The sequence below is a fragment of the Pyrus communis genome, chromosome 1 (genome assembly GCF_963583255.1).
Source record: "Pyrus communis chromosome 1, drPyrComm1.1, whole genome shotgun sequence".
Classification (NCBI taxonomy): Eukaryota; Viridiplantae; Streptophyta; class Magnoliopsida; order Rosales; family Rosaceae; genus Pyrus; species Pyrus communis.
The window spans coordinates 14,487,928-14,513,157 of record NC_084803.1 but is presented as its reverse complement, the minus strand read 5'-3'; the positions used below and the strand labels follow the sequence as shown (position 1 = coordinate 14,513,157).

At 40.9% G+C, this 25,230-nt stretch overlaps 2 protein-coding genes and 1 pseudogene across 3 annotated transcripts; all 3 read right to left on the bottom strand.

The window, feature by feature from the left end:
- Nucleotides 1–179: 179 nt before the first annotated feature.
- Nucleotides 180–8,497, bottom strand: LOC137740520 (1-phosphatidylinositol-3-phosphate 5-kinase FAB1A-like). 2 transcript variants are annotated; one of them, XM_068446293.1, is made up of 12 exons: nucleotides 8,134–8,497; nucleotides 7,133–7,844; nucleotides 6,026–6,760; nucleotides 5,683–5,836; nucleotides 5,171–5,515; nucleotides 3,925–4,818; nucleotides 3,490–3,821; nucleotides 3,221–3,344; nucleotides 2,962–3,129; nucleotides 1,345–2,841; nucleotides 960–1,226; nucleotides 180–626 (listed from the first exon to the last, which is right to left on the bottom strand). In XM_068446293.1, the coding sequence occupies exons 2-12, from the start codon at nucleotides 7,756–7,758 to the stop codon at nucleotides 309–311; spliced, it is 5,460 nt and encodes a 1,819-aa protein (XP_068302394.1). In that variant the 5' UTR covers nucleotides 7,759–7,844; nucleotides 8,134–8,497; the 3' UTR covers nucleotides 180–308. The 2 variants fall into 2 exon arrangements, with proteins under 2 accessions (XP_068302394.1, XP_068339451.1); XM_068483350.1 differs by having other exon boundaries at nucleotides 7,133–7,841.
- A 1,173-nt stretch (nucleotides 8,498–9,670) lies between these two features.
- On the bottom strand, nucleotides 9,671–12,061 carry LOC137708986 (transcription factor LRL2-like; annotated as a pseudogene).
- A 1,260-nt stretch (nucleotides 12,062–13,321) lies between these two features.
- Nucleotides 13,322–15,657, bottom strand: LOC137742885 (E3 ubiquitin-protein ligase RSL1-like). The gene is made up of 2 exons (XM_068482831.1): nucleotides 14,619–15,657; nucleotides 13,322–13,549 (listed from the first exon to the last, which is right to left on the bottom strand). Exons 1-2 carry the CDS (start codon nucleotides 15,521–15,523, stop codon nucleotides 13,465–13,467), a joined length of 990 nt encoding a protein of 329 aa, XP_068338932.1. The 5' UTR covers nucleotides 15,524–15,657; the 3' UTR covers nucleotides 13,322–13,464.
- Nucleotides 15,658–25,230: the final 9,573 nt, after the last annotated feature.

Genomic DNA, 25,230 nt, shown 5'->3' with positions numbered 1-25,230 from the left:
TTAGATGCAATAACTTTTAATCTAACAAAGAAGGAGATCAATAGTTTCTAATAGTTTAAAACTTAATTTTCACTCGGGTAATAATCGAAACGTTGTTTACCTCTTTATACCTCTTATAAAGAACGAAAAAAAGAAAGACTTTTGAATAAAGATTACAGAGCAAGTAAGAGAGAGAATGATAAAAAGAATTGAGCATTCTGCTTTATAGCTTTGCATTGGACATTATTCCATTCAACTCACATCTTCAAGTATACAAGTAAAAGTTATTCAGCTAAAATCTTCACACATAGAGAGGCTAGAGCACAGTTTCAGGTCGGATCTTGCGCATTTTCTTCACCAACATCAGATTGCGACCCGCTTGGAACGATCGTTAGGGGAGCCCACTGATCGGGTACCATGAGGAAATAAGTTGTCATAGCTTTCCTGAATCGTTTCTTGTATTGCTGGGGAGAAATCACGGTTGGAGACGTGTTCTTGGCTCCGCCGAGAATTCCTGAGGTCTTCACCCAAGTTTCAAGGTGCTTGTCCCATGTGTATTGCCTCATAAAATCTATGATCCCCAGAACTAGCTCATCCTTTTCCTCGTCCACGCCGACCAGTAACGAGTAGTCCATGACATCTATCGACTGTGGCAAAATAGATGACAAGATGTTAGTAAACAACGGATGCCATGATAATCACACCCCAAAATCTAATCAATCCGCCTCAAAAACAATCGCACAGGATTTTTGGTGGGAGGTGGCGACGAATAGAATACATGCATTCTTCTCTGCACACTGCATTGGCTGGTGCAGGGTAGTACCGTAGTATGATATGTGTGCCATGCCATTCAAGAAATTGCGCCAATTCGTAAAATAGTTTTTGTTAAAATCTTTGTGCACACAGAATTTTCTGATTAGAAAACAATAGGGTTACTGAGGAACATTAAGGCGGAAACAGGGAGTTAAAATCGGACTTACAGCAAGGAATGCAGTATCATTCCAGACAGCCCTCTCTAGTACCCGCTTTGCCTTGTTCCCCACAAAAATTGGAGAAGTTGGCATTGCTTCAATCAGATTCTGGTCGAGTAGAACTTTATTGCTCCCACTTGTATCTGGATTATAACGCGATCGAGAAGATCCTTTCAGATCATAAAGCCGCGTGACATTCCGTCTAAATAATAAATTCTCCATTACTAATACATCCATCTTGGACTCTTTCCCTGCTTTACCATGCTTTGACGAAACCTTCAAGACAAAAGAGAAATGAAAAATTGGGTCAGACTTACAACTGAAAAGTTATGTATCAGGCCTCATAAGAAAAAAGTTAAGCGTTTTAATTGAGAGCAAGAGAAACGAAGAATACCTGATAAATACCCAGGACCTTTGCCAGGCAAGTTGGGCTTCTTGTACTGATTGACTCCGACAAATACTTGAAATAAGATGGTGCAAACTTGATAAATGATTCCAGCTCTGTCTTTGTAACTTGTTTGATGATAAACCGATCATCCAAGGTTTTTGCAAAGAAGACGTTGCTCTTGCCACCCTGGGCGCCCCACTTCTTACAACGGCTAAGAGATCGCACGAAATCTCTTTCAGAAGGGCAACACGTCCTCCTTAAAGCCTCAAACCTCGTTGCGTAGTAACATGTCACTGTATACTTCACCTTCCCAAGGGGGCCACCATCGGTAAAAGAAACTCTAGCATGAATGTCCTTTGACAAAAGTGAGTCCAAAGCTTGAGAGCTCCGTGACTGTGACAAAGATAACATGCCCTCGTCAGAAGAACCAAGATTTCTGTAGGTCTCAGAAAGCGACTCATCAAAAGAGCTAAGTGAGAGAAGATTTGCGGAATCAAAAAGAGGTAATGAGACTGAACTATCCAGAGCATCTCTTGGTCTCTCAGACTCGGAAATCTGCAAATGGTAATCTGACGAGACAAGTGCATATGCAATAACACTAGTGGGTTCATCGTCAAAAACAGGGATGACACTGTCATTAACACCAATGGGCAGTAACAGTCTGGCACCGCTTTGCCTTTCCAATTCCCGAAACATCGAAACATTGACGGGATTGTATTCACCAATGATGATCTTTTGAGAATTAAAGGAATAATTTTTGTCAAACACCTTGAGAGATTTAGAGCTAAGAGAATGAGTTGGAGCAGTTGCCTTTACCCCAGCTTGGTCAACAGCACAATTTTGCAAATCTGAATTCGATTCAACTTTTCTCAACACAGTTGCAGAATTTACCAAGGTTGAATCAGGTAGAGAGTAGTCATTCTCTTTAGGTATCGTACTTGTTGGGTGACTTTCACCAGTCCAAGCCGCATCAAGGGTATCAGATAAATTCGCCACTACTGGACTCTCGTTCCCTTCTGAGAGGGTCCTTCGTACACTTGTTCCAGATTCCAATGGATCAGATTCATCAATGGAATTGTCAGATGAAGGTGTGAAATTTTTTGCCTCATTACTATGATTCTGGTCCTGAACCATTTCATTTGTGTTCTGCTCCCCTCCAGGCTGGCTAAAGCTGCCAACATCTCCTCCTTGATAAATACTTACATCAGGCTTTGTTTCCCGAAGAGAGGAATCACTACTACTTAATCCTTTACCTGGCATGGAGTTTATATTTGTGTCGACAAGCTTCTCCATAGAACTGATAGGTTTCTCCTTGAGTTTTGGAAGGGAACTGCTCAAACCTTCCTGGAAACTCTTTTTACTTAAACTGGCAGCCTGAATTAGGCGTTGATCCCAAATGTAAGAGTGAAAAAGCAACTGCCTCCTTAATCTATTGATCTCGAGAATATCAACTGCAGGCTGGCCAAACTTCACCTCCTTATGCATCGTTTTTTGTAATGATTCCTAAACAATGTCATGTCGCAATTGAGATACCAAATAATGCAAACATATAACTTCCTTCTCCAACAGATGAAAAAAAACAAACAATGCATGTAGAAAGGGGGTCTGATTCCCGTAAACTACCTCAAAGTCTTCTCTTTCCTTTTGAAGCATCTCTTCAAGTTCTACAATTTGACTTGATTCAGGTGCTTTCTTACCACCATCTGCTGTCCCCGAAATTGGTCTCTTCTCCAGAATCTGATTAAGAGCATTGCGCAATTCAGTAAAGAGAAGCTCTGCCCGATGACCCACCTAGTAAAACAAGATCAATAATCTCATAAGCATTGATAAATTTGGAATCACCTGCTACATTGAGATTAAAAATGAAAGATAATAAACTCACCTCCTCCGCTTCTTTTTGTATCCATTCCTGATTATCATTGTGAAATTCGAGTTTTTGTGGTGGAAGATAAACAGAATGAACATGAATGGAGGCATAGCTGAAGCAAGCAACCATTCTTCCAAAACTGTACATGTAAGAACAATAGCATAAGAAGATAATAACATAGCGATAAAACAGCATATGCTTTTCTCTGAAATTAAACAACACGAAGAAAGAAGGTAAACTGAGGTTGGTACAAAAGTTAGCAGTTCATAAGTGAAAATGCATACCCATAAAACCGAAGACAATCTCTGTGAAGGGAATGACCGCAAGTTGCAACTCTGTTTGCAGCTGCATGATTTGAAAAGCTTAACTCCAAAAACTTCCCAAATGACAAACCCCAAGCAGCATCTGACATGACTACTCTTCGAGTTGCAGGAGGGAAGCCATTGGTTCGAGGACATTTCAAGCACCTGTGCCACATCCAAATTTTTCCTTCCCTTTCCCCTGGTAGCAAAATCTCTGGGAGCTTCTTAACGGATATTGTAAGGCTCCCTTGTCTATGAGTATAACAATGAACATGCGCTTCTGATGGCATCCCACATGAACGACAAAGGTAATTCTGATAAAGAAGTATGACAACTTCATCTTATGAGATTGCTGATGAAAAATCTATCCACATCAAATTAGCAAAAACAAGAGGTAATGATTGAAAATAAAAATACCTGATCAAACAGATGATCTCGTAAGAACCTCCCCAAAGGCTTATCAAAACTTCCGTAATATTTGATTCGACACAGATGGGACTGTTCACACACAGTTCCCTTCCACACACAACGTGTTGACAGGGAAACCAAAATGCTTTGGTGGTCAGAAGGTGAGGGCAGAAACTCTTCCTTTGAAGATCCTACCTCCTCATTCTGATTATCACTATGATGTTTTATGGACGTGAATTCTGGAGTCTCACCAAGAGTTGCAGCTAAAGCACCGCCACCATGTCCTAATGCCTCTGAGGTGGCAAGAGAATTAGAGATTAAAACATTGTTGACCAAAGCTTCCCCAGCCTGAGCTGAATTGTCCAGGCAAGAATCTTTAGAACCCACATCAATTTTATTTTCAGAGGCACATATTGAGGGGAGCTCTTTACTGTAGGATTCTGTGATATCCTCTTGGGGAAGAGACAAGGAAGTAAAGAGAGATCTAGATTCTCTAGAGCTCGAAGCATGTTCTATGAGAAAAGCTTGAGAACAAGCTTTAGATGAGCAAATTGAATCGGCACCTTGCGGGTTCAAAATAGGGCCACTAGTGGTAGATGAATTGCTATCTATAATTAACCCTTGATTAGATTTCTGTAGCTCACTGCTAGCATTGGGACCCTGAGGCTTGCTAGCTGGTGGGACACTAAAACCAGGTATGGTGGAAATAGACCTGTCAACACTTGATGGTTTATCGGGTAATGCAACAGTAATCGCAGACTTCAAGGGAAGTTCTGGAAGTGAAGCACCTTCATCAGCTAAAAATGAAGTCTCCAGAGCCAAGTGATAAGCAGCAAAAACTCCATATTGGACAACATGTTTCACCTTCTTCAACTCATCCCCATTGGCACCGTGGAGCATTATCTGAAACAAATCCAATCCTTCTTAACACATGACTTTTTGGGTTTAAACAAAATACATAGTAAAGGGAATTATTAAAGTAGTTAATACAAAAAATGTTATAACAGTCATGCAAATGCCCCCAATCCACCAGTCCAAGCTAAGAACAACTCCGAATGAAGATATCCTTGATCAGCGGCCTCATTAACCTGATTACAATTCCATTGTCTTTGCTATTTCTTTTGTTCTCCCACCATGTTAATAAGTGAAAATACAAATAACAATAAGTCCTAGCCTAAAAATTTGACAAGACACCAAAATGTGCCAGTTAATGCCCAACAAAGTCTGTGTTGATGTGTATATATTCAGGACTTACGGTAACACCCAAGGGCTTCGGGCAACCTTCGAAGAACATCAGAGTCTTTGTCAATTTCTTCCCACCTTGCCCAGCACTGCCATGCACTTCAGGAAACTTCTTCACATTGAACATGTCACAAAACCCTAGTTTTGGTGATGTGAGATGATCTATTGAAGGGACTATCTGTGCCCCAGTGCAGCGGGCTATTCGCTCTAAAAGTGGCCTCTTAATATTCAGAACAAGTGAGATGTCTTTTGCAAGAAGGTAATCTTGAGCATACCGAGATACAGACTTCTCCACCAAAAGGACATTAGGGTGATGCGAGTCTATCTTTGCAACTGCCATTTTCAGATGATCCATTTCCTAAAAAAGGGATAGTCCATCAGAAGAAGAAACATCCAAGATTACTAAATCAATAGAAAAGATAACTGCGTGATAGAACACATATGCAGGGTTTAATCGCTTATCAAAATCCTACAAATTCACAGCTTTAACTTTTAACACAAATAAACGGAAAAGGTAAAAAGAACCTGCTGCAACAACGTATCAAAACTTGACAAGAGGTTTGAAACACGCTGATATTCCAAAGCTCCTCCAAGGATTAAAAAGCGTGGTTTTTCTTTTTGTGATGTCATTCGCCGATGAGCCACATTTTTCTTACAAACAACTCCTTTTACCACCATACTGAACAAAATGAAATGAAAAACTGTCAAACAACTAATGGCTTGCATAATTTTTGCACATACAGAACATAGATATAATATAAAAGTTTAGGAACCATTCTAAATTTGGTTTGCTGAAATAATACTGCACAGGAATATGCCTCACACTGCACTGAATGGTGAAAGAATTAACTTTAGATAAAAAATTTACCTATCAATTCGACGCCCACAAGCTATACATTTAACCTTCACGTATCCCCCAGGGTCCATTCCTCCACCCTTGCTCGTATCTGGCTTGAGAAGCATGGCAGCTTCCCAAGACAACGAAGTAATTATGTCCAACCAACTCTCATTGTTGCCTTCATCACCCCGTGGTAGGTTTTCAACCTGCAAAAGCTGAGATACCAAAGCCCTAAAATGACCTTCCACCACATTCTTCATTGCCTTCCTGTGCTCCTCAATTGATTTCTCCCTCGTACGACACTCCCCATTACCAAAGCCATTTGAAGAACCCAGATATCCCCACTCCCCTGCACCACCACCAGAACCACCACCATCATAATCGTCGTCATCAAATAAGACAGCTTCTCTCTCATCTTCTTCATCCTCAGGCTCCGGAGGGAGCCAAAGTAGCCCATTGTTCTCGAAATCCACAGGTTCGGTATTCGTGCTTTGCAGGTCATATGGAGAAGTTCCACATTCATCATCGTTATCGTGTTCATATTGATCTTCCTCAATTTTCTGAATTCCCACTACATCCTGTGTATCAAAACTCCCAGGTAAGAAGGAACTCGTGTTATCTCCATCAAGATGCACATTCTGGGGTCCATAGACGCTAGCAAATTCCTCGATAGTGACTGCACCATAATAGTCATTGCCATGAGAGAAATGACTTGGTTCTGAATCTAAACGATAAACTCCATAGTCATCATCCTCGTCATCACTCCTGGTATCAGATGATAAGTAAAAACAAGCAATGGATTACCTTATAAAGAGCCAAATATAAGGATATGAGATATGAGATCTTGAATGAATAATCATGGTTAGAAACATAAACGCAAAATTCATTTATATGACCCGACATGTATCGCATACTCACACGCAACATTAACATTGAATGAAGAAAGAATGACTGCAAAAATATTTCATGAAAACATAAACTCTTTATTCACTTTCCAATCCACGATTTGTATTCTTTATTCACACGTACACAAATACCTTACAATGACACTTGAAAACTTATGTGAAACTAAAGAAGATAATGCTCTATCAATTTGTGAAGTACACCAAAAAAGTATTCAGTTAGAGCAAGAGATACCTGTTCATACAAAAGCCATATAGATTTGGAGACGGCTCGGCCATGGCTACATCAGAACTAATGCTCGTCTGCGATGTCACAATGTCTGGCTGTACCGGAACTGAATAAATTTCGGAAGATGATTGACTAGGGCTCTGACCAGAACTATATGGCACACGCTGGTAAGGTCCAGTCGAATAAGGGGTAGAACCAATAGTGCTGCTGCTGCTGTGGCAGGTGCAGCTGGACTTGGTGCTTGCCAAACTTGTCACGGATGGTGATGGACTGAGACCAGGGCTGGCTGCGGGGGTGGCAGCATTATTGGGTGCGGCTACCCCTTGCTTCCATTGCTGGAAGCAATAATTACAGACCCTAATCCGTTCCCAATCTTCCCTTCCAACCCTTGGCTCATCAGATGCCGCAGGAATAGAGTTTGCAGTACACTTGGCACAGAAAACTCGGCCACAAAGTCGACAATGATGCCTTCGGTTAAATATTGTGAACTGAGAGTCACAGGCATAACATACCCTACAGCTATGATCAGGCATCCAAAAGTCCCTGGACACATTGGGCGGCTCGGACCTCCTGGGGATCCAAGACTTGAATACGTCAACTAACTCGGATAGTTTGTTGTCGGGGCTGCCCATCGACAACTACCCCACCGGAGCCCTCTCATGATGACACTGTCATAATTGTATGCTCTCCCTAAACAGAATTGCAACTAAATCACCTGCTAACAAATAGAATCCAAATAAGCAAAAAAATTGAAAAAACGCCAAAACCCATCAAAGCTCTACGAATTTGGAACTCAAGAGCTCATCGAAACTGAAATGCACACATACAAAATGCCGTCCGAACTCATAATTCAATCACAATCACAAAATTGAATTCAAAAACACAAAATTCAAGCTGAGAGTTCAAGAAAGCATCAATCTTTCCAGCTAGCAACAGGGTTGCATGCAAAAAAACACAACTTTAAGCTTCATTTCTCATGGTATACAAGAAAAGCAGCAAAATTTTACCAAAATTAAAAGTTGGAAGCAGCAAATTCAAAACCCCATTTGGCCAAAGTCCCCAAATTTAAGTGCTTTCGCAAATTTAAGAGCTTTTGCCAATTGGGTTTCTGAGAGATCACCAGAAACTCCCAGAACCTGAATCCTCCACAAGCAAAAGTGCTTTTCTTTCCTCTTCAATTGCAATACGTCTCTGTGCAAAATTGCCCCAAAAACCAAAACCCTATTCACAATCAAACCAGAAGGCACAGAATCTCCGACAGACCCCACCAGAAACTGTAAGGCCGTCTTATATGCAGAATATTTGCAATTTTATATGGGTTTTATTTTCGGAATAAAATTGTTCATACAGCAGCAAACCTGTTGCATTGTATTATCTGTAACAATTATATTATATTTTATAAAAAAATAAATATTATAGAAGCCAAGCCACACAAAAAAGGTAAATTAGAAAGCAGGAAAGACACGGAAAGGTAGAAACGTCAACCGCCACCTGTAACTGTAATTCCCGCATTGTTGCCTCCTACTGCACGTTTCTTACTCTACAAAGACCACCGATTTATTAAATGATTTCTGACTGAGTGTATTTACATCACCGCCCCACGCGGTCGTCCGCCCGACTTTATTTTTGTTATATGAATTTAAATTTTCACGCATAGTATAAAATTTAAATTCATCAAACGATGACAAACAATGATGAGTTATTGAAGAGAGGTGAGCGATTTATTGAAGACTAGTAAGCAAAGTTATTTCCTTTTTCACGGCAATTTCAACTTACGTTCTACTTTAATTTTTATTTCTCAATTTTATTTTAACTACAAACATATCTAAACTTAAGATCATATAAACTTTGACAATTTGTAAATAAAACTTTTTTATTCATGAAATAATATTATTGTTTTTATTTTTAGTTTTATTCTCCATGCTGAGTGTTGAGTGCTTACCTTTTTCTTTTGTAGTAAATAATTATCATGAGACATGATAATTCATAGAAATTATCTACTAGTAGTAGGAGTGCATGTGAAGATAAAAGGATAATGTCGAATTAAATCTAAGGGACATGAATAAAGATTTAACAAAGAGATATCAAATCTTAGAAAGTTTTCAAAATTGTGTGGATAACTTCAATTATTGAGTTTGATTTTTCAACAAAAAAAAAAAAAAAAAAAAAAAAAGGAATACTAAAGGATAAGTATTTGAATTAATGACCTCGCAATGAAAAGGAAGACAAATGACATAAGAATTAGTTTGCGTGTGTGAGTTAGGTCAGTTAGTTAAATGACTTAAGAATTAGTTTACAGATGTGAGTTAGGTCAGTTGATCAAGGTAGTGTACCGTTCATTTTTTTTAGTTTTTACAATTACAATCGAATACCCCTTCATTGATTAGAATAGTTCAAAACATATATCATCTTGTGGAAAAAACTTTATTTAGCAAGGGCACGTGATTGAACTGATCCAATGTTTCCAAGTCAAGTAGTTCCATGTGATGAAAGTACTAATCTCTACCGACCATGTTCCACAAAACAAAACAAAAGCCTCAGAAATTGGTTTTTTTATATTTTATTTTTAATTTAAAAACAAAGGTCATCGAAACAGAAAAAATAAAATAAAATTCATGAAGTAGTAACTAATCCAATTTGTTGTCGACTTATCGTTGGACCTGATCAGGTGAGCAGCTGCTGTTACTGCTACTGCTACTGTTATTGTGAGCAACACCGGCAAAACCGGTTTTCGTCTTCTGCCAATCATCAGAAACGGGAGCTGATGGCGATGAAGACAATTCCTTTCCTGTGGAAATGGCATCAGCAAGAGCAACTGGCATGAGGCAGAAACTTTTGCTTTTGAGATGCTGCATTGCCTTGTTCGCGTCCGATTCCATCAGCCTCACTGCTTGTTCTAAAGCAGTTTCGTCGAAGGAAATGTCAGCTTCTTGACCGATTGATGGCAACTGCGGCAAACCATTCTTGACCTGACATAGATTCACTTGTTACAAAAAATCATCGAGTTTGTTCTTATTTCTTAGCACACAAGAAAATCTGGGGCGGTTCCTTTTTTAGGGTGTATGAGGTCTTTTTCAGTTTCTTAGTAATAATGGGTGACGGTATTATGCCTAATGTTTACGAGTAGTAAATAAGAGAATACTAAAGACTCGAGGCGTAGAATTCCTTGATTATGAAATTATGATACAAGGTACTTATTATAAGTAAATTGGACCAAAGCACCTTAGCCACATAGAGAGAGGGGGCTTAGCACCTTAGTTTGACAGCCTTTACTGTCTGTGATGAGAGGGACAACTGCCCCTGCTGCCCCAATTTTGCTCATGCTTAGTTCGTGCAAATCGTTATATCGAGCACTAAATTATGATATCGGTTCTTCTTTCAGTGATTCGTGCAAATTTTCCCACCAAATTTGAGTAAATCGCCATCTTGTTCAGTGAGAACAAAATGTAACATTCATATAGAAAGTGAATGCTTCGGAAAACTGATTTTTTTTTATGACTGAAGCACAGAATCGAAAATGTGAGTGAAAGTTCTCCATCATACCTTGACTTGGAGCTGAAGAAGTCTGACATACTCAATGATTTCATCAAGCATAGATGCCTTGTTGGTCTGTAAAATCATGAATGATATCGGTACTTCTCTAAATCCAACCGGAATTGATTACACATGACGTATTTCAGCGTGAAACAGAAGAGCTTACCTCGTTAGAATTTGGCACAAGTTCTTGCAGATTCTTCATCCTATCAGCAATTTTTTCTCTCCGAAGCTGCAAATAAAGTGGACTTCAAAAATCTAATTGTTCAGGTATAAGAAACAGATAATGCATTGAAGAATCAAAACGTTAATCAGATTACACAACTAACCCTTTCAGCAATACTGTGTGGATCGGTAGCCTGGTCTCGACGTGCCCTCATATGAGGCTTTCCGGTTCCAGCACATTCACCAGCAGGGGCTGTATTCTGCAAGTGAAGATGTAAGTTTCTGTAATGCCTGCTAGATAGGGTACCTGCTCTACTGTTTATAACCGAGAAACTTAATGACAGTCATCCGCCCAGACTCAAAATTCGACACGAATCACAACCTTCAATTAACTAATCCAAGAGAAAAGTGGATCCAGGATAAGTACCTGTGGTAAAGTCTGCAATCCAGGCATACGAGGAGCAGAAGAGAAAGAAGGCAAAGGATAATTTCCTACGTCATGCATTCCCTTCTATATTACACAAGCAAACAATTGTAAAAGCATTTCACTCACCAAAAATATAAATACCTTACATCCCAAATACAAGTGAATATCTGCAGCTAAAAACATTAAATTTGTGAATAATCGCAGATTGATACATCAGTGGAGTCTAAAGCAGCCGGGTTGTTGTGATCGCTTACGATGGAATATATGTCATTATCCCCATAGTCTCTGTTCATGCCAAAGCTGCACATTTGGTGTTGTCCCATACCAGGAATAATAGCAGAAGGAACGCCCTCATAAGATTGAAGAGGCTACACTTGAGAAATTGGAGAAAGGGTTTCAAAATCTCCGTTGAATCCCGGGAAGATGGGTGGTTCAAAGCTAATGCATCCCACATTTTCTGGTGCAATGGAGGGAAGAGAAGTTCTCACCATGTTTCCATCCACACCATATTGCATGCCCATATTTTGAACTTCGCAGTTTTTTCCACCCTCTTGTGCATCTGGCTCGAAATCTTGAAGAATAGATGAAACATCTTGAGCAACCCAGCTCTCCAAACTGTTGTATGAATTAGTCAGATATGTAGGTGAACTAGTGTCCTCATGTTCATCCACGGCAACTAATGAACCAAGAAGCGCTTTATTCGGTTGCTCAGATCCACAACATGCCCAAGATGGTATTTCCTTCACATCGACACCTGACCACGATGAGGAACCGAAAATTTGATTAATGTACTCGTCCATCATCAACAGGAACGGCTCTTCTTCTTCTTCTTCTTCTCCCTTTTGGTTTGTTGAGCCCACGAAGAACTTCTGGTCATTTGATGCTGGCTCCACCTAAAACTTCATGAAAAGTGGAGATGAATCTGCTTAAAGACTTGGCTGCTGCAGATGAATTTAACAGTCACACATGGTTTAAAAATTAAACAACTTTGTAATAAAGTGCCGAAAGAACTTAAATTTAACAGCAACGTAACCCCAATCATAGATTCGAGCAACCAACACACAGATTTATGAAAAACTTTGCATCACACACACACACAAGAGAAAATCAGTAACAAGAAGTGTGATGCCTCATTCGCACTCAACTCAATACAGAGACTACTGCATAAGAGAAGTTGCAAGGATCTCGTAGTTCAAAATGGTTAAGAGCGTTTACCTTAACCGAAGTCCTATGTTCAAATCCTCTTTTTCGATATCACTTGTATAAAAAAGAACATAGAAAAGAAGCCAAGATAGGAGAAGCAGCAGTTTTAAGCAGTAATGTATGTGCATTACTGGCTCAAATATTTTCCATGCCCCCTGTTTTTTGCTGGTCAGGGATATTTTAGTAATTCAATTACTAGCTCAAATATGTATGTGCATTGCTTGTTGAGGTCGTTTTAGTTCGGCTTCAATCAAAATCAAAATTCGGAGAAAACTTCGAGTGTTACAGTATGAGTGGACGACTAAACGTATAGTATAGCATTGAAACAGACAACACTTGGACATATCGATCTTTGATCATTTTGTATGTTTTTTTTTTTTGCACGATTTGCAGTGGAAAACGAGATTGAGTTTTGATGGACCAAAGGGAGGGTCGCCTTGGGAGTTAACTACATTCAACTTGGTGGCGTTGCTAAATACCAAAGGGCTGGTGAACGGGAGATTCTTACATGCAAGTGGCAACTGGAGAAATATCCTCATCACCTTCCCTTCGCGTGACTTGATAGGGTGATGGGGAGAGGATGGGAGATGATGGAAACACCTGAAAGTTTACAACTGCTTAGAAGTTAAAAGTGAATTGAAGATATGTCCAAACCGAAAACTCACTGGAACTACGAAAATTGTGAAGTATAAGAGCATGGAGATATGGACGATTATAACCCCAACTCTGTTCCATGGAAAACCTTGGCCGTCCTAGAAGATGAAGATACACAAAGTGGAACTTATCTGATGATTTTCAAATATGTCTAACCAAAAATCTTTGAAGTAAATTATGTTGAAATGCATTCTAATAAGAAAGCAAATATGTAAAGTTTCAAGCCACTTGTTTATTTATCAACAAATGTCTGCAATGCAGATTTGTGTTGGTTTAAACCGTCTTCTGGCGCTCTAAAACTTTCTTCGATAGACATTGATAAATTACAACACTTGGAAGTACATTTTAGAGCAAGTCAACTCCTGTTACTCCTGCGACAATTGTGGGCATGATTGTTGCTCATAAGGTCTCCACAGTTGTAGCAGAAAGCAGTTCGGCACCTGTAATCAACACCAATAAGCAGAAATTCAAAGTGCATTCAAGAATTTACTGAAAGAAACAAGTTGAAATAGTGTTGCGTAATTTGTAATTACAGGTCAAATGTCGGCGGAGCAATGGGGTATGCCTATATCAATCTCTAAAAAGTGGAATACTTGTCCGTATATATGCGGTAAATTTAAATCTTAGTTAATAGACTGGTCATTTAAACGAAGAAAATTCAAGTTTAAATTTTGCACCTAAAAGAACTGGGAAGTTCTGATCTGAATGTAAGAAAGGATTGACGTCGTATGTCATTCTTTTGAACGTAATCAAACAGTAACGCTTCAAATGAAGCTGAGCAGAGAAACTATGCCAGTTATTCTGTCCATCTACCGTCACAGTTGTGTTCACTCTTTTCACAAATCTAGTAAAATGTATCAAGTCATGGCAGCTTATATCTACATACTCCCTCATCAGAACTCCAGACTACTCCTCATTGCGCAGGCCAATTTGAAGAGCAAAGACAAAGGATTCTACAGATGGGAAATTAGCTCAAACTCCCTTGTTATTTGAGAATATAACCTTACCGGAGGTTCCAGAATGCCAACAATTCCTCCAACTAGGGATTCGTTATTGTATTGTAAAGGTACTCAAGGGTAGATGGTTTCCAATGACAACGACAAAGGTAGATGGTTTTCAATCATGTAAATTTCGGGGTGTCAGCAATTGCTGTTGTAGAGGTTCAATGAGAGAAATAAGCAAGAAATCAACTTTATATTGTTGGTGCTTTTATATAAAATTTTGTGCAAATGGTATGCGTATATGCCTCCTGAAGTGTACTAATTGGTTTGGTTCATCCAATGCAGCTTCCCTCATCTCTGGTTCTTATCTAACTTTAAACAATAACGAGCAGAACACGATAACATAATCAGCCTCAGAAGATTTACACAACAAACAAGGAAGGCAAAGCAATCCAATTCCAAGTGATTCGATTATATCAGAAGCAAACGATGAAATTTTTGCTGCAAATGAATAACCAAGTAGTAATTCCAACAAACAATTGAAGAAACATAGCAGACAAAAACTAACCTGCACATCATGAACATGCAACCCACCGATTTTTCCACAAAGAACCTACAGTTGGGGCATCTTGGCCATTGTTTCTCCTTCGCAAGGTTCATCAACATGATATCCTCCTTATTCAACCTTACAAACTCCTCGCAATCAATCCCCTCGTGCCAAGGAACCTTACAATGAGCACAGAACATTCTCCAGCAATTAGGACACTCCGATTGCCTCACAACCTCTGATCCATCATCAATCAACATTGCAGAGCAATCCTTATAGGGGCAGTAAAATTTCTCTGACCCAAGAATCACAGCCTCACACATAGCAGTTCCCCAGCGATCAAACACCTCCCGAGGCAGAATCGGCCGGCAATACTCGGGTTCCAGCAGCCCTATGCAATCAGGAACAGGGCACCTAATGCTGGTAATGTTCTCTTGAAGCTTTGAGACCACGTACTTAACCATACAGTCAGTACAGTAACCATGGCTGCAGTTTTCGATCCGAAACAACTCGATTCCCGACTTGTGATCGACGCATATTTCACAAACGAAATCTGGGACACTTTTAGAATTTGAAGATTGCCCAGATTCAGTCACGGAAAAATCAGAAAAGGTTTTTTTTCTTCGCTTTCCAAAGGGAGTGTTGGATGGTTTGAACCTAAGAATTCTGAGCTCGTCGTCGCCGTCGTAGAAGTCTAGGGTTTCTTCAGAGAGGTCAATAAAGTTACTTGCTTCGGTGGGCTTGGGAGCTGATTTGAGCAGAGAAGCCGTGATCGATCGGAGGTCTCCGTCGCCGTCGCCGTCATCGTCGTCGTCGACGTTGATGGGGATGGTTGAGGGATTCCGCGACGTGGGTGTGAAGCTGAAAGCGTCGTCTTCCATGTCGAAATTGGGGATGTGGGAGTGAGACGACAGTGGGTTCTCCATCTTTAGCTTCTTCTCATTGGCTGTCAGCGTCACTAACAGAGACTGACGCTTTTGGATGCTCCGCCTCTCTCTCCAATTTCACTTTCCTCCCCTTCCTTACTGTACACGCTATTTCGGAAAATATTTCGAGATACGTTCGATATTTGGACTCATTTTGCGTTATAAATATAGAACTTCGATCGATTTATATATTTGGTCAGATTGATTGTTTGATCCATCAACCATAGATTCAAATAAGGTCTTACCTCACCTATTAACGACATCATTTAAGAGGATAAGATGATAACTACACATAATGAATGTACAGTAAAAATGGGTACAACAAAAAGAGAATGAACATTCATTTGATCTTGATCCTTGTGGAGTGAAAAATGGACTGAACTAGATTTGCATGAACCTCTGATAATATCCACAAGTGACTTGTTTTTGGTAAAAGATGTACTTTACTATACGTAAATTTTGGCACATAGTATACATCAGTACTCCAATGCACTTCTCCATCTGAATTAGAATAAATATGTTTTTGAACCCTCTTTCAAATCTAAAGTATATGTTTCATCGTGAATCTCAGCAATCATTTATTCTGGATTATGCATCTATATTATATATATAGAATAGATAGACTTATAGATTCACACCCAATGTTGAATGAGTTTTTGAGATGAATTTCTTCATCACACGTCACACACAAATGTTGGATCAATATAAATATCAACATCATGTTCATGTTGCTTATTTTTCTTTTTTCTTTTTGTATGCAGTACTGTGTGTTTGGTGATAGAGGAGGGGATGTGCTTAACCATACCCTTTAATTTATGTGTTCTCCTGTGAAAATTTTGCTGCCAAACTCTACTCCTGTGCCCATATCTCTCTCTCTCTCTCTCTCTCTGTAGGTTAGATTCTGGTAGAACATCAACTTCATCATACATACAAATGGAGAGTTCATCATCGGTAAGGAATCAGAAGTAATTTTCCTTTGGGGTGCATTTGGTACGTACTGATCTTGCATCTAACCCGACTGATAGGATTGGTTTGAATTTATGAAAAACTTTGCAGCAAAAAATTAGAAGAACGTCCTCTAAATAGCAGCTAAACTTAACTTACGGATTAACATATTGATCACATTATCTTGCATCTAACCCGCCTGATAGGATTGGTTTTGAAGCGCGACAACGGAACATGCACAAAAGAGAAGTTGCAAGGAACTTGTAGCCCAAATGGGAAGAAAGTTTACCTTAACCAAAGTCCTCTTGTTCAAAATCTCCCTTTGTCGATATCTCTTGTATAAAAAAGAATATAGAAAAGAAGCCACGGGAGTAGAAGCAGCAGTTAAAAGCAGTAATGTGCAACCAAAAGAAGAGAAATAATTTTAAGACTCGCAAACTACAACAGAAACGGCCGTTGTAGGCTTCTACAAATCAAGAGTATATTACCCTTTTGTGCATTGGTGTCAACCAGTGATTGGTCCATGTCACCATGATTTAAAAAAAAATTGCTGTTGACTGTAGAACGTTACAGATATTTCAATGAGCTTTAAAAAATGCCGCGAAGTTGGCTCCAAAATCTCTCCAACCGATGCATGCATGCAGATGGAGTGCAGCAAATATAGGGCATTCTGGTAATTTTGGCGGTGACAAGTGATAATCCGGCCCAGTTAAAGCGGAGGGGCTTCGGTTCCTTAGGTTGTAGTGGGAGGTTCTTCCATCACCACCTGCTTTTTGACCAAAACAAACCTTTTCCATGCCCCACTGTTTTTCGTTGGTGAGGTCGATTTAGTTGGGCTTCAATCAAATCAAAATTTGGAGAAACGTGTAGTATTGAAACAGAGAGCACTTACAAATGTCATTGATCATTTTGTATGTTTTTGGCAAGATTTGCCGTTGAAAACGAGACTGAGTTTTGATGAACCAAATGGAGGGTCGTCGTGAGAGTTGACTACATTCAGCTTGGTGTTGTCGCTAAATACCAATGGGCTAGTGAACGGGAGATTCTCACATGTAACCGGAGAAATATATACACTCATCACCTTCCCTTCGCGTGACTGGATAGAATGATGGGTAGAGGATGGGAGCCCTTGGAAACACCTGAAAGTAAACTTTACAACTGCTTAGAAATTAAAAGTGAATCGAAGATACATCCAAACCAAATATGTAAAGTTTCAAGTCAAATGTCTGCAATGCAGATCAGTGTTGGTTTAAACCATCTTCTGGCGCTCTAAAACTTTCTTCGACGTACGTTGATAAACTACCATATTTGAAGTACCATCGTAACCTAGATTATAGAGCACGTCAAATCTCCTTTCAACTGGGACAGTTACGACTTACCTTTAAAACGTCTCCACAATTGTAGCAGAAAGCAGTTCTGCACCTGCAACCAACACAAATAAACAGAAATTCAAAGTGCATTCAAGAATTTACTGAACGAAACAAGTTGAAATAGTGTTGAGTAATTTGTAATGACAGGTCAAATGTCGGCAGAGCAATGGGGTGTGCCTATATCAAGCACTAAATAGCGGAGAGATTGTCCGTATATATGCAGTAAACTCAAATTTTAGTTAGTAGACTGGTCGTATAAACGATAAAAATTCAAGTTTAAATTTTGCTCCTAAAAGAACTGGGAAGTTTAAGGAAGGATTGACGTCCTATCTCGTCCTTTTAACGGAATCAAACATAATGCTTCAAGTGAAGCTCAGCAGAGCAACTATGCCAGGTATTCTGTCCATCTAACGTCACAGTTGCGCTCACTCTTGTGACAAATCTAGTAAAATTTATCAAGGCATGGCAGCCTTATTTCTACATACTCCCTCATCAGAACTCCGAACTACTCATTTCGCAGGCCAATTTGAAGAGCAAAGACAAAGGATTCTAAACATAGGAACTTGAGCTCAAACTCATTTGTTATTTAAGAATATAACCTTAACGGATGTGCCAGAAAGCCAACAATTCCTCCAACTAGGGATTCATTATGGCATTAGATGGTTTCCAATGACAACGACAAAGGTAGATGTAGAAAAAGGTATGTAGGCTAAAAAATATATTTGTTATTGATACGTGAATGTGGAAAAATGGAAGAGAATGCTTTTTTTCTCATTGTGTTTCTCTACAAGATTACAAGGATATATATACATGATACAAGTGTGTAGGTAGGACAAGGTAGCCGTCCTAGTGTGTAGGTAGGACAACGTAGGACGGCTGTAGAGGACAAGGTAGCCGTCCTAGTGTGTAGGTAGGACAAGGTAGGACGGCTGTAGGACGGCTAGTGTGTAGGTAGGACAAGGTAGGACGGCTGTAGGACGGCTTGACGGCTGTAGGACGGCTTATTCTTCCAATAATAATATTATATACAATTACACAAGGACTCCAACCATATTCCTTATTTGTCTAACACTCCCCCTCAAGTTGGAGAGTGGATGTCAAGAACTCCCAACTTGCGTAACATACCCGAAAACTTTTCTTTCCCAAGAGGTTTGGTAAACAAGTCTGCCAACTGTTGTGCCGTACCTACATGCTTGGTCTCTATTGTGCCATCTACAATCTTATCTCGTATAAAGTGACAATCCATCTCAATGTGACGAGTTCGTTCATGAAAAACAGGATTGGCAGCTATATGTAACGCTGCTTGATTATCACAAAACAAAATGGAAGGACCATCCAAAGGAATGTTCAAATCCTTCAACAAAAAACGAAGCCAAACTATCTCGCAACAAGCACCTGCCATGGCCCTATATTCCGCCTCTGCTGAAGAGAGCGAAACGGTTTTCTGTCGTTTCGTCCGCCAAGAAATCAAAGAACCGCCCAAGAATACACAATACCCAGTAGTCGAACGGCGAGTGATAGGGCAACCTGCCCAATCAGAATCACAAAACGCAGTTAACTTGGTCTGGTTGTCAGAACAAAATAATAAACCTTGACCTGGAGTAGCCTTCAAATAACGAACAATACGAAGCGCAACATCCATATGAGATATCCTTGGCTCGTGCATAAAACGGCTTAGAACATGCACATAATAGGTGATATCCGGCTGAGTGATAGTGAGATATATTAACCGACCTACTAATCGTCGATACTTTTCAGGATCCTTGAGAAGTTCTCCTTTATCAGATAATTTTGTGTCATCCATAGGAAAAGCAATGGGTCGTGCTCCCAAAAAACCATAGTCCTTGAGAATCTCTAATGCATACTTGCGTTGAGAAATATAAATCCCTTGTTTGGAACGAGAAACCTCAATACCCAAAAAATATTTTAAATCACCAAGGTCTTTTATCCGAAAATGATCACGGAGAAAAGACTTCAGAGAATTAATGACACTAGATCATTGCCTGTAATCACAATATCATCCACATAAATGAGCAAAGCTGTGAAAGAAATACCAGACTTTTTAGTGAACAATGAATAGTCAGCTTTGGATTGTTGAAAACCGGCAGAAATGATGGCACTAGTGAATTTGGCAAACCATTGGCGAGAAGCCTGCTTAAGACCATAAAGTGACTTGTGAAGGCGACACGCAAGATTCTCCCCCTGTCGCCGAAGACCAGGAGGAGGAGACATATAGATTTCTTCATGTAAGTCACCATGTAAGAAAGCATTATTAACATCAAGCTGATGAAGAGACCAAGACTGACTAGCAGCAAGAGCAAGAAGACAACGCACCGTAATCATCTTAGCAGTAGGACAAAAAGTGTCATGATAATCAATACCTTCAGCCTGAGTGAAGCCTTTAGCAACCAAACGAGCTTTGTAGCGGTCAATAGAACCGTCGGAATTGTGCTTGAGTTTGTACACCCACTTACAACCAATGGGAATTTTGCCAGGGGGCAAGGAAGTTAAAGTCCAAGTACCATTAGCATGTAAAGCTTGAAGCTCCTCGGTCATAGCACGTTGCCAATTGGGGTCAGTGGCAGCCTCGGCAAAAGAGGAAGGCTCCACAGTCCGACTGACAGAGTTAATGTAAGAAAAATGCCTGGGAGAGTAACGGTGATAAGAGAGAAAATTACAAAGTGGATATCGCGTACCTTGTGTAGAACCGGGTTGCGAAGTCGAAGATGGGTGGGATGGCAGAATCACCTGCGAGCAAACGTAGTCTTTTAAATAGTATGGAGGTTTATGGGCACGGGAAGAGGTGCGAGGAAGGGGAGGATTGGTAGGTAGTGGGGGGGTAGGGATGTCCGTGGGTAAAAGGGTGAAAGGTAAGGAAGTAGCGGGGGGGGGGGGGGGGGGGGAAGGAGGGGATGCCGAGAAGGCATCGGCATGGGGAGGATTGGTAGGTAGTGGGGGGGTAGGGATGTCCGTGGGTAAAAGGGTGAAAGGTAAGGAAGTAGCGGGGGGGGAAGGAGGGGATGCCGAGAAGGCATCGGCATGGGGAGGAACGGGTAATGGGGCAGCAAGGGAATCTGTGGGAGACGTGGAAGGGGAGGAAGGTGGAGGAGGTTGAGGCGTCGGGGCAGGAAGGGGTGGGTTATATGTAAAGTCCAGAGGGGGTGGGATGGGTAGGGTAGGCGAAGAGGATGGGATAGGAGGGTGAGAAACGGCATAAGGGAAAGTAGTTTCGTGAAAGATGACGTCTCGACTAGTGAAAAGGCGGTGATTGTCGAGATCGTAAAGGGTATAGGCCTTTTGTCCATGAGGATAACCGAGAAAAATGCAACGATGAGCCCGAGGGGAAAATTTGGTGGTGGGAGTGACAGAGGTGGCATATGCCAGACAACCAAAGACGCGGAAGTGGTCATAAGATGGGGTTTTCGAAAAGAGAACCTCAAATGGGGATTTATGATGAAGAAGACGGGTAGGGAGACGATTGATGAGATAAGTAGCGGTAAGAACACATTTCCCCCAAAACTTGATAGGAAGATGGGATTGAAAACGAAGGGCGTGAGCGGTTTCAAGAAGATGACGATGTTTTCTTTCAACAACGTCATTTTGTTGGGGGGTATAAACACAAGAAGTTTGTAAAAGCACCCCATGATCAGAGAAAAAACTACGAAGAGATAAAAATTCACCACCATTGTCAGTACGAATGCATTGGATGATAGTGCGGAATTGGGTAGTGACATAAGCAAAAAAATCCTTAATTAATTGTTGAGTGTCGGATTTATGTTTCATGAGGAAAACCCACGTAAAGCGAGAAAAATCATCCACAATGGTTAAGAAATAATGAGCACCAGAAAGAGAAGATTGACGATTCGGGCCCCAAATATCACAATGAATTAAAGCAAAAGGGAAAGTTGATGAAATTGAACTCAAAAGAAAAGGTTGACGAGTTTGTTTTGCCAACGGACAAACATCACAAATATGACTAGAATCAAAAGGACAATTAAGAGAGCTAGATGCTAAAGCTTGCAAACGAGAGGAGGAGAGGTGACCAAGACGCCTATGCCAGAGGGAGGAGGGGCTGGTAATGATGTTGCAGAGAGGTTGACGGGTGGGGAGAGAAGAGGTAAGGGCCACAAGGTAATACAGATCGCCACATCGCTTACCCACACCAATCATCGCCTTCGAAACCAAGTCCTGCAAAACACACCAAGAAGGAAAGAAGGTTATGGAACACGATAATCCATCTGTAAGTTTACCAACCGATAAAAGGTCCACTCGGAAATTAGGGACACATAAAACATCCTTCAAAGTAACTGATGAATTTAAAAGAAGAGTGCCGGTAAAAGTAATGGGAGCGGAATCACCACTAGGCAAAGAAACAGGCGGCAAATGTGAAGGAGAACGATTAACCAAACATGAAGCGGAAGAAGTAATATGATCTGTAGCACCACTGTCAAGAATCCATTGACCATGACGAGAGGTGACAGGTAACAAACCTTGGGCAAAATCAGTAGTGAGCACGGCATTGGCCTGAGGAGGGGTGGTGGTGTCACGTAGAGCAGCTAGAACACGGGAGTGCTGCTCGGCAGAGAGGTCAGGCATGGCAAGCTGCAAGTCATGCAAAATGGGCTGGGCCCCGTGCACTTGGTGGGTCGCTGGAGTAGAAGAGGAGGCGGGGGCCTGGGTGCCTTGCACGTGATGGGCCTGGGTGAAATTATGGGGCCGGGAAGCAGAAAATTGTGGCTGCCAGGGAGGACTGGAAGGTGCATGGCTGCGGGAAGAACTGGAAGCAGTGGCATGGCGCGGTGGTCGCCACGGTTGGCCATGGAGGGGATGGTCAACGGGATAGCCATGAAGTTTATGGCAAGTGTCTCGGGTATGATAATCAAAATTGCAGTAGGTGCAGTGGAGGGGAGGACGAGCAGAGGAAGGACGGGACGGGCCACGAACAGCCATGGCAGCAGGTTGATCGACAGAGCGGAGGACGCCCAGGGAGCGTTGTTTTTCAGCTTGAGACACCGAGGAACAGGCCTGACGAACAGTGGGAAGGGGATTCATTAAAAGAATCTGGTCACGAACAGCAGCAAAGGATTCGTTGAGGCCCATTAAAAATTGCATGAGTTGTTGACGGTCATGCTTGGCATTGCAAGAGCACGTGCAGCCATCATTATAAGAAGCAAGCTCATCCCAGAGAGCTTTCAGGCGAGTAAAATAGGCGGAGATAGAAGAAGAACCTTGAGAAATTGTAGCAAGTTCCCGGTTGAGTTGGAAGATGCGTGGAGCATTACTCTGAAAGAAGCGTTCGCGAAGATCATCCCATACAGCTTGGACAGAGGTGGAAAAAAGCACAGATTCTTGAAGGTCAGGTTCCAAGGAATGCAGAAGCCAAGAGAGAATCATGTCATTGTAACGACGCCAAGCCGTGTGAGCATCAGGGTCGTCGGAGGAAGAAGGTTCTTGGATATCGCCAGTGATGAAACCAAGTTTATTCTTGGCACTCAAGGAAAGTTGCATGCCACGGGCCCAGGATGTGTAGTTATCACCATTCAACTTCTTGGATACAAGGACAAGATTCGGGTGGTCGGAATGATGAAGGGAAAAAACACCATCGGAAGAAGAAGAGTCAGCCATGGGAACGGCAGAGAAAGCTGCCGAAAAAAAAAAATTAGGGCTAGGGTTATAAACCTGCTCTGTATACCATGTAGAAAAAGGTATGTAGGCTAAAAAATATATTTGTTATTGATACGTGAATGTGGAAAAATGGAAGAGAATGCTTTTTTTCTCATTGTGTTTCTCTACAAGATTACAAGGATATATATACATGATACAAGTGTGTAGGTAGGACAAGGTAGCCGTCCTAGTGTGTAGGTAGGACAACGTAGGACGGCTGTAGAGGACAAGGTAGCCGTCCTAGTGTGTAGGTAGGACAAGGTAGGACGGCTGTAGGACGGCTTGACGGCTGTAGGACGGCTAGTGTGTAGGTAGGACAAGGTAGGACGGCTTATTCTTCCAATAATAATATTATATACAATTACACAAGGACTCCAACCATATTACTTATTTGTCTAACAGTAGATGGTTCTCAGTCATGTTTTTAGATGGTTTCCAATGCCTTCTGAAGTCGTACTAATTGGTTTTGTAATCCAATGCAGTTTCCCTCGTCTCTGGTTCTTACCTAACTTAAAACAATAGCGAATGGAACACGATAGCATAATCAACCTCAGGAGATTTACACAACAAACAAGGATGGCAAAGCAATCCAATTCCAAGTGATTCGATTATATCAGAAACAAACGATGAAAGTTTTACTCCAAGTAGTATTTCCAACAAACAATTGAAGAAACATAGCAGATAAAAAACTAACCTGCACATCATGGCCATGCAACCCTCAATTTTTTCCACATAGAACCTACACTTGGGGCATCTTCTCCATTGTTTCTTCTGCGCAAGGTTCATCAACATGATATCCTCCTTTTCCCTCTCATCCTTATTCAACCTTAGAAACTCCTCACATTTGATCCCTGTTGAGAATCAATGTTAGGTAGAATCAATGTTAGGTATGGTTGAGTGGAAAAAATTAGGTGCAATTAATGGGTTTTGTGTGGTAGCAAATAATCCTAGTTTAATTAAGTGTGTGGTGTAGCTTTCATTTGGTTTGCTATAAATACCCAAGTCCTCAAGCATTGTATATCATCCAAGGAAAAACAAAGCCTAGAGCAAAATAAGAAAAGCTTTGCTAATTAGTTTGTTTTGTGAGCTTTCTTTAAGAGTGTGCTCTATTTTTCTTTTTCTTGGGATCATTAGAGTTATCTTGGATACTCTTCTTATTCAACAATTGGTATCAGAGCCAAATCGGTCAGGAATCGTTCTTGGTAGAGCATTGGTTGTAAAGTCTCTTGAAATTCCGAGTATGCTCTGTGGTTGCAGTTTTGACTGATCTTCCACATCAGAAAAGATTTCTTGAGATTATTGCTGGGGTTATCACAAACCTTGAGAGGGAGCTTCTTTGTGTCGAGAGTAGTGTATTACTCTGCACGGTAGTCACTCAAGTTTGTTCGGTGTAGTCAAAGTCTTGTCGATACGATGGGTGATCTTCAAGTTGTTGGAGGAATCAAGAAGCTCAACAACCAAAACTATAACACGTGGGCAACGTGTATATAGTCTTACCTTCAAGGTCAAGACTTGTGGGAGGTTGTCAGTGGTAGTGAAGTTACACAACCGGCAGCGGAAGATGCTAACGGCGTCTTGTGGAAGTGGAAAGTTAAAGCAGGCAAATCAATGTTTGCCTTAAAGACCACAATAGAAGAAGAAATGTTGGAGCACATTCGGGATGCTAAAACGCCAAAGGAAGCATGGGACACTTTTGTTACACTCTTTTCGAAGAGGAACGATACAGAA